The 15162-nt window shown below is 40.5% G+C and overlaps 1 protein-coding gene across 1 annotated transcript in view; it reads right to left on the reverse strand.

The window, feature by feature from the left end:
* Positions 1–15162, reverse strand: part of LOC115767571 (relaxin receptor 2) — a 34734-nt gene that overhangs the window by 9621 nt on the left and 9951 nt on the right. The window contains exons 2-10 of the mRNA XM_030711857.1: positions 10189–10608; positions 9682–9796; positions 8394–8465; positions 5617–5694; positions 4794–4865; positions 1111–1182; positions 978–1049; positions 762–905; positions 576–647 (exon numbers count right to left, since the gene is read on the reverse strand). Of these exons, the coding sequence (XP_030567717.1) occupies positions 576–647; positions 762–905; positions 978–1049; positions 1111–1182; positions 4794–4865; positions 5617–5694; positions 8394–8465; positions 9682–9796; positions 10189–10608 (1117 nt within the window). The remainder of the gene's footprint in view (positions 1–575; positions 648–761; positions 906–977; positions 1050–1110; positions 1183–4793; positions 4866–5616; positions 5695–8393; positions 8466–9681; positions 9797–10188; positions 10609–15162) is intronic.

Genomic DNA, 15162 nt, shown 5'->3' on the forward strand with positions numbered 1-15162 from the left:
TACACAGACGGGGCATGCGCGACGCCTGAATTACATTTGCAATGTCTAATTATCAATGTACTGACCATTTTTGCAGCTAATTACTTTTGCTGTTACATTTAATTACTTTCTTTGCTCAAATAATTACTAAAGTATTTGGAATTTATTCAGCTTTTCACATCATATAACGCCAGTTGATAAATATGTTGGGCATAATAACCTAAGTATTTAAAGTAATTAATTAATGAATAAGTAATTAACTTTATAAACTTATAATTACTCGAGTAGTTAAATAGCTCAGTATAAGTTATTCCTAGGCATGGCCCAAAAGTAAATTGACTGTGGTTCGGTGACACGCCTTTTAACTAAGCTCATACGATTTACAGGGTATTTGTATAGTCTGTCAGTTTAATTGATTGCAGTGCTTGCAGGCTCAAGTGGATTTGCTTCGCCGTCTTTTTCATTCACGTTTCTTGCTTTTACTTGTCTAACTTGCCCACTCACAGGGTATTCGCATAGTCAGTCAGGTTAGTTGACTGTTCTCTCTTCTTGTTATTGTTTTTCAATTTGTTGTTGCTGTTGTTGTTGTTACTTACAAGCCTTGTAGATAGCTGAGGTTGCAAAAGGTTCCGTCGCGTATGTAGGACAATTGATTGCCGGCCAGAAATCTGTAAGCGTAAATGTAACAAAAATTTCTGCAATGTGAACTATGTGTGGGGCGAAGGACACCTCCGTCCATCACCAGCCCCTCTGCGGTAACCAACCCCTCCCTGAATACTTACAAGTGCCGCAGCTGGGGAAATGTGAACGTGTTGGCCGCAATGCTGGAAATTTGGTTGTGCGCCAGCGACAAAGTGTGCAAATGTACCAAATTGCTGGGAAACATGCCCGGTCGTAGCTGCTGCAAGCGATTATTGTTCAGATAGCTAAAGGGAACGAGAAGAAGTGAAAGATATAGACCGGCGAATCGAAGGGACTTCAAGCTGGCGTCCACTTACAGCACCTCCAAGCTGTGTAGCTGAGCAAAGACCTGCGCCTCAAAGTGTGATATCAGATTGCCGCGCAGATCGCTATTGGGAGGGAGCAGGGCAGCAATTAGCGAGAAGTTCGCAGGATTCGAGCCATACTTACAGATCCTCCAAGTGCTGCAGATAACGAAAATCGCCGCTGCCCAGGCTTCTCAGTTGATTGCGTGCCAAAATTCTGCAGGTGATTCAAGATTCAAGACAACTTTACCACATTAGACATAATGTTATTTTAATGCGCCCAACAGACAGTCGACAAAAACAATGACAGATAGGGCCAGCGGGAGGAGTACCCGACTAGCAGATACCCTGCCTCTAAACTTCCCAACTTCCTACGGTACGAATTCTATTCTGTTCTATTCTTGCATAACTTCGGCCTTTATTGTTCGAAAAAACTATGATACTCTATGATACCCCTTCTTTGGCCACTATGCAATGGCTACAGGGTATTATAGAGAGTGTCAGAGAGGGAGACAGCATTTTAATAAGCCATTAAATGCAACTCTGCGCCCATCGCCCACTGCCACGCCTTGACTGGGCCAAGCTAAATGTCAACGCGGCGAGCTGCTAAAATTTAAAACCGACTGCGGCCAATGCCAGCAGCAGCTGTGCCTCCGCTGCAGTCGCCACCCCCCTCCCCCCCCCCCCCCCCTCCCATCAACTGACTTAAACCAAGTCGTCCCCCCCTGGCACAAACTGTAACTGAGTTGTTTATGTGCTTTTGTTTTGTTTTCTATTTTAGTTTCCTGTGTCACCGTCTGCTCTTGTCCGTTTTTGGGCTGCTCTATCCGAACACCGGAACTGTGCCACGCCCACGGCCACATCCAGAACGCCCAAAAACTTTTGACTGCGTGTGCTAATATTTTTATTATGCACACATCTACATCTAGTCGATTTTGCAAGCCCTCGCCTCGCTCCAACCAAAAAAAAAACCGCAGCAAGAGCTGAACCTCAGCCAGGGCAAGACAATGGCCCACTTTATGGCCCCAACTGGCAAACGGTGCGTATACGCAACAATAGCTGCACACACACACACATAATTATTATCTGCTGTTATTCATCTACACACACACACACATGGGCAGGCAGAGCCGCCCACATGATGATACAATCAACAATTGTGGGTGCACATAACTGTCTCTGCTCCTGTGTGCAATATTTCCACTGCATGTGTGTGTGTGTGCGTGTGTGTGTGTGTGCCTGCAAGTCCTTATCTCTGCGCATATTATATATCTACAGTTATTGGCAATTACAGCTTTTTTCGTTCCACCTCCAGCCCGACCCGTTAATAAGCACATTTGTTATGTGCAGCCTGCCTAAAAAGTTTTGGTCCAGCCCAATTGCGTACGTACAGTTGGGCACAAAAGCTGCCACGGCATGTGTTGGCAAGCATATTAAATCGCCTATCCTCCAATCGGGTTTCAATTCAATTTAAATAATAAGAATTTAGGAAATACTTTCGTATCAATTTGGTTAAACAAAGTTAATTTAAATTAAAGTAAGGCAATTGAATCCGAACAAAAATGGGTAAAAAGTATATAATATTATATGTATATATATAATGTATATAATAGTGCTTTGACCCTAGAAAGTGTCCATATATATGCTCGATCAGTTCGATGAGTCTGCCTCAATCTTGTAAGCTAGGGACGTGAAAAATATAGTTTCGTCTACCAAGCGCAGCACGAGCTTCTCATTTGCTCCTCGATAACTGTTCTTTGCATAATATCGATATATATCGATTTTAAGACATATTCTTTTAAGCATAACTCGCAGATTCTAAGGGCTACAAACGCCAAACTTGATATCTAGTTATCATTTAGTAGGCGCAGCCTAAGAATCTTCCCATTCTCCCACAAAATGCAATCAAAGCCTAATCCTTAATTGGTCGAGCCTTTCGCTTTGGTCTATGCACACCCTTTCTTTTGATAGGGTTTTCGGCTTTGCTTGTTATTGCCTAATATCAGCTAAGCCTTGATTTGATATATGTATGTGTACATATATACATAAAATAATATTGTAGAATTTGCATAAAAAATGCGTGATATTGTGAAACTAGAATTAAATGAACTTTTGCTGCTGTAAATTAAACGAAAGCGGGTTACCTAAATAGTCTTTTTTATACCCTTACAGAGGGTATTATGCTTTTCTCAACATATATGCAACGCATAGAAGAGCACATATCCGACCCCATAAAGAATATATACTCTAGATCAGCATCAACAGCCGACTTGATAGAGTCTTGTCCATCTGTCCGTCCGTCTGTTTGTCTGTCCTTTTGTCCGATTGTCTGTTTCATAGGTTCGTCTTTCTGTGCAGGAAGTATATAAGGCGAATCCGGCCGGATCGGTCCACTATATCATATAGCTGCCATGGAAAGGATCGGTCGAAAACTAGGTTCTTGTATGAAGAACTTATTTTTGTATCAAAATATCTTGACTAAACTCGGCATTTACTATATAAACTGTGCTACTTATACATGTGTCAAGTCTTATCAAGATCGACCTTATATATCAAATAGCTCCATAGGAAGAATCGATGGAAAAATTTGTTATCCTAGATATTTTCATCAAACTCCGCAATCACGTGCTTCACGTTTCTCACATATCTGCAAAAGCCATAGGCCAAATGTTTGAAAGGGTATTAAATCTTCGGCGTGGCGTTGATATACTTATGCTCTCGTGTTTTTTTTTCTCTTTTGACAATTCTATGCAATTTATGTTTATTTTATTGGCGAGCGCCACATAAATAGTGAATGCCTTAATATTTATAACAAACTAATGTAAAATTCCAACTAAAACCTTTTTTTGTTGCGAATGGCAAATGTCAAATGCGTTGCCCAAAGCTAATAAACAAGCCAAAGCAGTTCATATTTATGTGTTAATTATGTGAAGAGTGCGTAAAAAAGGGCTTTAAAAAATACTGCAACACACGCGGCGTATGCGCAATTTGCCAATGCAATAGCTTTCAATAGACTTGGCTGAGGCCTGGGCTCATTGCAGAGCTTCCTAAATAAAATTTGATACCGATATAGGATATATACACTCCATATATTGTGAAATCATTTGGATTAGTTCACTATATAATATGTGAACCAACTTTTCCCTTGTTCCCTCCGATTGTATGAAAAAAGCACAAGTAAAGCTCATAAATGCTGAGCTTGAGCAAAATATCTTAGAGTGCAGAATATTTTGCCCTAAAAAAACTAATTTTTTAACCGATTCTTCCAATAGATATATATAATTTAGTAATGCGGTCTTGATCTTGAGCATAGTTTGAGTAGAAAATGACGAATTTTGATTAGATATATTGAAAAACGTTTGCCACACAAGGACCGATCTCTCCTAGTTCAGCTATATGATATAGTGGTCCGTTCCCATAGCTCTCAAATTGAGAGACAATTCGCATTGAAACAGACTGTCGGACAGATGGATATGGCTGTATCAACTTGGCTGTTGATGCTGATCTAGAATATACCTTGTGGGATCGGAAATGTCTCCCTTTGTGTATATTTCAGATTGCTTTATATACTTATATGTAGTTATAGTTGTCATAGTTGTATTAAGTTATATTAAGACTAGTTCGAGCCTTTATCTGGATAACTTTTCTGAGCAGCTAACCATATATAATATTAAAACTTAAGGTACTTAAGTCCCGGCAAATGCAAACTCTTCAGTTATTAAAAAGCGCATAAGAGCAACGGTAAATTAAGCATAAAGTGTGACCAAAGGCGCACAGTTAACGGTTAATAATGCGAATAATTATAAATTAATAGGTAATAATACTCACAAAATGCGCAATTGATTGCCCGGCGCAAAGAAATGCTCTGGTAAACGCGATAATTCATTATCGTCCATATAACTGCAAAAGAAAAACAAAAATGGGGGAGGCAAAAGTCAATGTAGAACAAGAGTAGTGCAAGTCAGTGTGTGGCAGTCGGGTATAACCGACTGCGCAATACGCGTTCCCAGTTTTCCAAAAAAATGTAAAATAATTATTTGTTTTGGATTCATAAAACGATGTTAAGAGAAGCTCAGCAGAAATGTTCATTCAAAATTTGCTTACTCTGGTCACTCTTAAATCGTAAAGCTTGTCAATTTTCATGATGGTATGGCAACGTCTTTTATGGGACAGGCACAATATACTCTTTTACAAGCTGTGAACAGGGTATTTAAATTGCCAACTTCAACGTGGACGTTGCCATATTATTCTGTAATTTTACTTGTTTCGGATAATTGAACGGACGGACAGATAAACTGACTGCCGGACATTACACAAAGCCAATATACTCTGCTGCACATTGTGTATAGGGTATACAAATTATTAGCTTGCGCGTGGGTGCTGCCATATTTTCTTATATTAAGATTAATTGTTATCTGACTCAGATGAACGGAAGCCAACATACTCTTCTGCGCATTGTGAACAGTGTATACAAATTGTTTGCTTTCAGAGAGGAAGGCCAATTTGAAGAGGCAGCCGCCGCAGCGGCAGCAACAAATAAATAAAGAGCACATAAATAATGAGACTTAATTATGAGTTATGCCCCAACCAACAGCCTGCCCCAGCCAATAGCAGCACCCCACCCCTCTCCCCCGCTGGAACATATACTTACAGTGTCTTTAGTGGAATGGCGGCCAGTCTATCGAATGCATGAGAGGCAATCTCACGGATTGCGCAGAGCTTGAGCACCCTGCGTAAAAGGGCGAGTAGAGAAATAGATACAGATACAGATACAAATAAAGATGCAGATACAGATACAGATACAGATGAAGAGCAGGATACGTGTGCGCACACATGGATACAACAATGAATAAAACTTAATAAATATGAAATTCAATTGTCAAGTTTTGCCGCACACTGAAAATGCGGCTGACGGCGAAAAACAAAAACTTCAAGCTAAGAAACGCAAACAATTTATTTATCTCTTTCTCTTTCTTTATTCCAAACCTAACAAAAAATAGAAGCTGGGCGTTTCTTGAGGCGTTTGTGAGCAACAGGAAAGCAACTCGCACAAATTCAGAAATATTCCATTTTCAGAGCGAAAACTTTGTTAAAGTGCGTCAGAAATCGTTTAAGCTGAATGAAGGCTTTTCATTCTTTTTATTAATTCCCTTGCTTGCTTGAAACTAAGTGCAGGGTATCTGCCAGTCACGAATGCTATTCGTTGTTTACAGCCCCTTTTCCTAAGTGCATGGTAGCTGCTTTTAAGCAGGCTACAGGGTATTAACCAGTCTAGCATACTCCACTGTCGAGCTCTTCTGTGTTGACACTTCTTCATTGTTTAGGCTTAGAATTTTCTTTTAGTTTTTAACTTTCACTATTTACAGGGTATTATCGCGTCTGGAAGTCTTGTATTTATGTTGCTTACTTTTCTGTTACTTCTAGGGCAAAGGGCTCTTAAGCTAGCTACTGGGTATCTACCAGTCATGTACTTTTTCTAAAGTCATCCACTGAGAAGTTGGGCATGTTTTTGCTGATGCCCAAAGCAGCTCACGTGCACTCAAAATTTCGCACAGGGTATCGTCTAGTCGGAAAATGTTGTGTGGTTTCATAGCCTCTCATTGTTAACTCCCACACACTTTTTGATTATAACTGGAACGCATTTGCTTTGACAGCCTGCGGTCAATTTAATTTTTACAAATGTCCGACGGCCCACACGGACGCCTCAGCCGGAGGCGCCGCGTCATCTTTGCGTCTTTTCGATTCCCATGCGATATAATTGGGGTGTCGCCGGAATTTGTCAATTTCAAAAACGAGAGGATCCGCAACCAGATGGCAACACTTGACAGCGGATTACGCAGATGCGGCTCAAGTGCAGGCCAAAAGGAGGCCAGATGGTGGGCGTGTCCGTGTCCATGTGCGTCCGTATGTGGGCGGCTGTGGGAGGTTGCGTTAGGGGGTGTGGTCAGGCAGAAACTGTCCCAGTGATGGATATCCAAGTGCTTAGGCTTAAGCAATGTGCCCAATAGGCAATATACTCGTAGCCAAGATGGATAAAGCGATTAACTACAAAGTCTGGCAACGCAGACCGTAGCTAATGAATCAACTATGGCAACACTGAGAGAAAATCCTACGTAATCTATCGAATCTTTAGGAATTTAAGCTGAATATTGAATCTAAAAACTTGATTTGTTTATTGGAGCTGCCTCGACGAAGCTCTCACTCTTGCTCCTTCACTTTTTCTCTATCTTCCTCCTTCCTTCTTTATTCTTTTTCTTCTCCCTTCTCTCTCTCAATCCATTCGTTTGTAAATTACTTAAGATTTTAAGCTTTCATTTTTCTCGAGATCGAATTATGTCTTTGGATACCTTTCTTTCTATGTCCCTCTTTCTTTCTTCTCAATCCAATCTGTCAGCCCCTTTCTATAGCCTCTCTTATTATTTTTCTCTCTCCCTGTATATCTTATGGAACGGAAAGCAAACAACTTCCTCTCATTGTCTCCCTTTTTCCTTATCCCTTTCTGTCTAAGCACATAACATGTTAAGCTCTGTCCTTGTTGTAATCAAACTTTGTCTTCGTGTCTTTCTCTTTCTCCCTATGTCTCTCTGTCCTTAAACGTCTTCATTTGCTATGATCAAACCATTTATATGGCTCTCTTTATCTCGCTTTTAAGACGCTCTCCCATTCTTTCTCTTTTTTTCTTGGCCTCGCTCTCACTTCCAGCTTTTTTCTCTTGCGCAGTCACTCTCCCGTCTCTTTAGCCTGTTCATCAAGAAATTAGTTACAAAATTTACTCTCCTAGGGCCTTATACTGCCCTTTCTTGTAATCTAGTGCCTAGTTAAAACTCTCTCCATCTCTCGCAAAAACACGCCCCACTCGAATCGACTGCGAGGCGTTAAATTTAAGCCAAATTTGATAAGTTTAGCTACTCGGAGCGCTTTTCATATTTTCATCTGTGGATAAGTTTTCGGGTGTTTTGCTTTTCTTTTGTTTCTTTTTAGCAGTGTTAACGAAGCGTCTCACATTTTGTCGTATGTTAAAACGGTTTTACGGCTTTAGCCTGGTCGCAGAGAGTGTCCTTTAACACAGTAGCACATAAACTGCAACCGGCTGCAAAACACGATACGAGCTGTCTGCCATATCTCCATGAAACCCCCACCCTGCCACCCTGTTCCCCTGTCCCCCTGTCCCCCTGTCCCGCCTGCCCTTCGCCCCACCCTTACATGCAGTCGAGCTGTGTGCGTAATTTGTATGTGCGCCAGCGTGTGGCTGCTTAAAGGACACAGCAGGAGGCTAATATCTGGGACTGTATCTTAAAATTTCAACAGCTAAACGCAAGCATCCACAATTGGTTGGCTTCTGGTCGCCGGGCGCTTGAATTTCGATTTTAACGAGGCTTTAGCCGGAGCTTTACGGGCTCCGACTTACAGCTGGCGTCCATTACTCACAGGCTCTCCACCGCGGGCAGCCCGCCGAAGAAGGTTTCGTCGATGAGGCCAAAATTGTTGCCCGTCAGATCGCTGTGGATAAGAAAAGGAAAAGAGAATCCCCCAATTTAATTTGAAATCAATTGGTTCATTTCCGTAAAGACAGTATTACAAATATTCTTACAACCTATAAAATATTGAAGTTTACTTGAATGGGCTTGATAATAAAGGAAATGTATCAAATGTGTAGTGAGAAAAGGCATGCAAAGTAAGTGGATTTAGAACGTAAATAAAGTGGGCAACAATATGCAAGGCCTTGGAATATAAAGATAATTCATAATTGACAATCCACAAAATACTAAAGTCTATTTAAATGGGCTGTTTACCTAATGAAATATATACAAATTGTGCTGAGAAAAGGCATGAAAAGTAAGTGCATTTGGAACGTTGATAAGCTGTTAACATGAAGTGAAGTGTATCAGACCTTGGGATATAAACGGAATTCTTATTTTCTAGAAATGATTTAAGCATCTGTAAATGTGCTTTATACAAATATAAATATGCAGAAAGTGTCATGAGAAAAGCCATGAAAAGTAAGTGCATTTGGAATGGTGAAAAGTTGTGAACATAAAATAGGCAAAAATATGTAAAAGTTTGATATGAAAAGTGAACCTGACGGATATTTAACGCGAACAAAAAGCCTATATAGACTTCCTCAGCATAATTGGAGGACACAAGGATTAATGACTACCCTTCAAAATAGCATAAAAACATAAAAGAAAAAGGGCGAGCGTCAATTGAGGAAATAAAACTCAGATGCATGTAGTAAAAGTAAATTAATAAATTACCAGGAAACAAAAGAGCGGAAACTATAAAAAAGAACAAATTGTGAAATGGTTAAGCTAATAAAAAGCTTAAATAAAACAAAAACTGAAACGACTCTGAAACTCTGAAAATGAAAATATACATTATATACATTATGTGTACACGTTAAATTAATATAAAAGCTTAAGTTCCACTTCAAAGTCATCTTAGAGATATTTTTTTTATTAACCTGTCAAACTGCTTGTTAGTTGACAAGTAGCTTGATTGCATTTAACTAAAGATTTCAAATAGTGGCAACACCGTCTTGTAAAGTGCGTCACTTACAACTTTGTTAACCAACACTGCTTGGTGCTGCCATATCTAAAAATCCATGCCAGTTGGCAGCAAACAAAATTCTTACTATTTGCCAATAACTAATTGCAAGAGTTGCACATACATTTCCTTACCTTTACAGAAATATATGGCAACATGTTTGGGTACTTACAGGGTTGACAGATTGTTGGTGGGCAGCTGAGGTGGCAACGCCGTGAGCTGCTGAAAGCGGCACAAGATCTCGTTGCCGCGACACGGGCAGCTGAAGTTCTTCGCATTCGGCCAGTCTGCAAATGAATCAAAGCAGAAGAAAAGGGGGGAAAAAAAGAGAGAAAATGAAATTGCGAAACGAATTCGCGTTAACGGGATATTTACTGTGCGTCGGGATGGCCACATTACATTTGAGACAATTGTCATCAAGGATAATTGTCTTTTGAGTCTTTTAATTAAATGAATGAAAACTGAATGGAAACTTGCGAATTTACATGCGAATTTCTATTATTAAAATGCGAATGCGACTGACAGAAAGAGAGAGGGAGACAGAGAGAGGTACATAACCTCAATGGGCCAAGCGTCCGCTAGCTGGCGCCACTCGCACAGTGTTGTCGCTCTTAACGAGGCGCCTTAATTGCTTTGACCTTGTTGTTTTTCATGTTTTTATCAGTCATCGGGTACTCACAACACACGCCAATTGGTTTGTCATCCATGCCCTGGCGCCCGAACGAGCTCTTGCGGAACAAGTGATCCCAGTACTTGGCATCCACCTCATTGACACAGTTCCACTCGTCCGACCTATCATCACATTCCACACTTCCGTCGCAATTGGCGCGCTGCGGCACGCACTGGGCCGTCGTATTGCAGTGGAAATAGCCCGCCGGGCAATTGTCCTTCTCATCGGGCAGCAGTATACCCGAATCTAATTCATCCATCTCATCGGCCTCCGCATCTACCACGCTGCTGCCAAGCATAAACATCGTATTGCCTTGTCCAACACTGGACCTTATCGTGCCTCTTGACTGCTCAACACTGTACGTAATGCTCGCCAGGGTCATAGAAGTTAGCGAGAGCAGCGCGGCGAGAGCGCCCAGGCTTAAGAGTGCTGTCAACGAGAGAGAGAGAGGGAGAGAGAGAGAGAGAGAGAGAGAGAGAGAGAGAGAGAGAGAGAGAGAGAGAGAGAGAGAGAGAGAGAGAGAGAGAGAGAGAGTGTGAGTGAGTGAACGTGTTGAAAAGTTAGGTTAGTTCGAAGTTCTTGGTTTTTTATTAAATTAAAATGTAGCTCTTCTCTCAAGAATTGGTTCCCATTAATATTTAAAATGAAGCATAAAATCATTTCTCTATTTTAGGAAAATACAAGTTCTTCAATTCTGAACATTTTTTCGTAAAACCTTGTGAATGAAAGTGGACAGAAAATTGTGAAAAATATTTTGATGCTTCTGTAAATTTCCAGCATTTGCCTCTGAAAAAGTTTGGTTAGTTTTAAGGAATTAGGAAATTTGATTATTTGATTATTTGGACGAAAATAAGTCATAGGATTTTATTAAATATTATTACATTATATTACAAATATATATTAAAATAATTATATATATTTATTTGAAAACGCACAAACGCCAGCGAATGTTTTCCAAAAACAAAAAGCTGCCAATAGTCGAGGCCAAATATAATTATAAAACGCGTAGTAAATTATCAAAATTATTGATTTGGCAAATTCGAGAAAGCAGTTCCCATTGATCAGCTGCAGTTTCTCCGCCGAGTTGAATACAAAAATGCAAATTGAATTGGGGAAATCTCATGCTCAAGTAGGCCAAAACAAGTGGCTGTCTAAAAGCTTTTGGTCAACTCTAGGGCGACAGGAACGGCTGGCTTGGTTCACGCGGTCAGCTTGCGACATCTTCTATATTATGATAAAACTCTATACTCTATAATCAATCAAGTTTTTAACACATCTATTTTTGTAGGGTGTTCGCTAGTCGCATTGACAGTACTTCTTTTTGGAGGGCAGGCGAATGTTGTGTATTCAATCATTATTGATCCATCTATATAGTCAGTCAGACTTAAGCACAGCTCATCTGTCCGATTCTTTCTCAATCCCAACTGTTGCTATCTTGTTAGAACTATTCATATCGCTCCACTATATCCTATAGCTGAACTGTGAACAATCGATGGTTAATTAAGATATAATTAAGGAAAGCAAGTCTAGACATCTAATTTTGTATAATTGCTTCAAATATGAAATATGCCCATTTAATCGTATCTCTAGACATCTCAGCTAAGTCCGACTAAATCGGATTTGATGAGTTTTCGTCATGATCTTCTATAGATAACTTGCCTTTTCTGTTTTAATTGATTCGATTTATGAGCTTACGCCTGGGCGGCTTAGTTGCCTGAGCGTTGAACCAGCAAGCTGTGCGTTGCTGGTTCAAATTTAACAGCGTTTTTTTTCATTTTTATATTGCTTTATTTAGTTAAATATTTGAAATATTTTTATTTACAAGCGAAAGTCAATGTGTGCCTTAGTTGAGCGAGCGTCGAAACAGCAAGCTGCAAGACGCTGGTTCAAATTTTGCAGCAACTTTGAAAATGAGGCTTTTTTTCTCTACCAAAAGATATCGCAAAATGATCTCGGTACCGCTCACATTTCCATAGCCTTATCGTTTGGCATCAGTTTAATTACTGAAAATGGAAATGGAATTGCCTTTGTCGGTTAATTGGTTCCAATTCCATTTTCAATTCCAATTGCAGTGCCAGTTCCAGTTCCAGTTCCGCAGCACTTGGCGATTCATCATTTATCATTTTTAACGATTGCATTTAATGCAGAGCACTTTTTACGATGCATTTGCCAGATGGAGAATGGGGATTGGGAATGGGTATGGGAATGGGATTGGGGGCAATAGCCCCCCCACTCCCATTGCTGGATGCGTGTCGCAAATTGCGAATTGTCGGAATATGTGAATATGTAAAATATGCAATAAAATTGTTTGTAATAAAAATTATGCACAGTACATTTGGGCCACGGCTCAATGGACCGTGAAATGCTCCAAAGAGTCGCCTAGACCTTGAATATTTGGGCGCGAGAGGTGACGAGGGGTCGCGAGGTCGAGGGGCCCGAAGGAGACACTTTCCGCATCATCGATAAGCCATCAATGTGGGTGACTTTTTGATAGCTGCGCTGACAGCTGCTCGACCAAATGAGAATTTCAGAGTTCGGTTATAAAACAAAAACAGAAAGAAAACAAAAAAAAAATAAACAAAAAAGCAGCCAAAGGTAAACAAATAAATGTAAATCAGACAATGGGCAATAACAAACAACGGCAACATCAGCAACAAAAGCCAAATCGAATTACAGCCAAGCGAGAAGAAAATAAAGAACGGGCCGAGGCAATAAACAAAATTAATCATGTGAAAGCCGAGATATGACAATATATGAATACCCTACCCTACCCTACCCTACCCTGCCGTACCCTACCCGACCTCCACTCAAGCTTCAAGCTTTCAACTTACACATTAACGAGCACGAAACTTTTCCGGAATATTCGAATGTAACCCGCGGATAATTCAGAAGCAAAACACACGAATTTTCGTTTGCAGCATAAACAAATGAATTGTTAATAACGCAAATAAGTGAAAACAATAACAAAAACAAATCAAATTATACTCTGAGTCAAACATTTTTCGTATGCCCTGTATTAGGGGTATATTCCTATTATTAAAAATAAAGAAGAGAGTAGATAAAGTATTTAACAGTTTTACAAATTCGAGCTATGTTTATTTGAAGGCGGCCTAGAAAGCTGCAAAGGTTTTGAAAACGTTTACGAATGCGATGCAAAAAGGAATTGAAAACAGTTGTGTAACGCTCTTAAGAGAGAACAGAAGAGAAAGAGCATGAGAGAGAGAGAGAGAGTTAGCATGAGAGAGTGGGAGTATGAGGGAGAGAGCATGGGAGATAGTTAGTATGAGAGATAGAGGAAGAGAGAGAGAGAGCGAAAGTGAGCAAAAGAGAAAGACAGAGAAAGCATGCAAATACTAAAGTGCAATTCAATTAAAGTCAAATCTATTTTTGATATTTCTCGGGACAACAAGTTTTGTCGCCCGTGTTTTTAGGTCGAATATTTGATAAATGGGTTTATATAGAAATTGGTATAGATAGAAAAATGTTTATTAAAAAAATCTGTAAAAAAAAAATGAACCGCTATTTTTGCCGATTCCTTGACCCCAGTTCCAAGTAAGATCACGAGCTTGAATCGAAAATACTTTAAAATAATTAATTAGAAAAGAAAAGCTTGGCAGATATTTTAAGAATTCCTTATAAACTATTAAGGTATTTCAAAAAATCTTTATAATCTTTAGAATCTCTTTTCTATAATACAATTAGGCTAAGGTTCTCAAACACTTTATACAACTATAATGATTGCTCAATTGATCTGAAGTTTCCTGCTCAGCAGAGCAGAGAAAAACATCTGCATATTTTCGTTTATAAAAAGAGCAAAAAAAATAGCGCTGGGATTTGTTAAATATTTTCCATAATAAACAAAATAAAAAAGCATATTTATAATATGCTAAATAAACTATATGAAAGAGCGCACGAAACGGAAGCATAAAAAAAATGAACTGAAGTTTTTATTAACTAAATGATGACGTACGAAAGTGTTTCGAATACGGATTCATTTGCCGGTATCCTGACGCGAGTGTCAAACGTGTTGAACAAGTCGTAAGAGTCGCTGTGCGCTTATGGCCATGGCCAAAGACAATGTTAAGGCAAATAAACAACGGCCAGGCCAAGAATTAAAGATGCCAGCAATGGTAGCTGAAGGAATTGCATCAGCTCATAACTCAGTGACAGCAATGAAAGCCAAAGTCAGCGAATGGCAGCTGCAAGGCTGCAGCCCGGCTCGAGCGGGCGGCGGGCAGGAGCAGGCAACCCAGATGACTCCATAAAAGTGTAATTAAGCGGCGCCCGAGCTGGGAGCAGGGAGGAGCTCGGGCAAGCGACACGTGTTGCTAATGTGCTACCGTCCAGCCGGAAGGGGTTGAGGGGCGAACGCGTATCAGGCCAAGAACGCGTGTAAACAAGCTAAGCTCGAGATGTTTTCCCGCTGTTCCCCCTGTTCTCAGTTTCCCCTTTCCCCCAGCATTAGGATCCTGCGCCTGTGCCTGTTGCTGCTGCTGAGCCTGCGGACGTTTGTCAACACATTTGCCGGCAAATTGAAGTGTTTGCGGCGACCAAGCGCTGTGATTGATGAGCTGCACAGCGTAGGTGTGGGCGGTGGGTGGTGGGTGGTTGGGTGGTTGGGTGGTTGATAAGGGTCACAGCCTTGGCCTTGTCTCAACTTTGGCCCAAGTGAGCCCTGGCAGACGTCTTGCATTGCAACCAACTGTGTTCCAATCTATACACACACTCGCACACACTCGCACACACACTCTTGCCAGTCTGGGCCAAATTATCATTTGGCCATAAGCAAACAGAAGCGTTTCAACTTGGCTAACGCCATCAGCGCGGTCAATTGCCTGCTTTTGTTTATGTTTATTTCAAATAATTAAAGCAAATGCAATTCGGCAACTGCGCGGGTTGGGGAGGGGGGGCGGTTGGGGCGCACCACCAAAATAGAAACCGCAGCTATAAAGAATAAGGCAAACGATCGACTTGGGCCAATAC

This window comes from Drosophila novamexicana, unplaced genomic scaffold (genome assembly GCF_003285875.2).
Source record: "Drosophila novamexicana strain 15010-1031.04,08,12 unplaced genomic scaffold, DnovRS2.1 tig00001415-arrow-arrow-pilon, whole genome shotgun sequence".
In the NCBI taxonomy this organism is placed as follows: Eukaryota; Metazoa; Arthropoda; class Insecta; order Diptera; family Drosophilidae; genus Drosophila; species Drosophila novamexicana.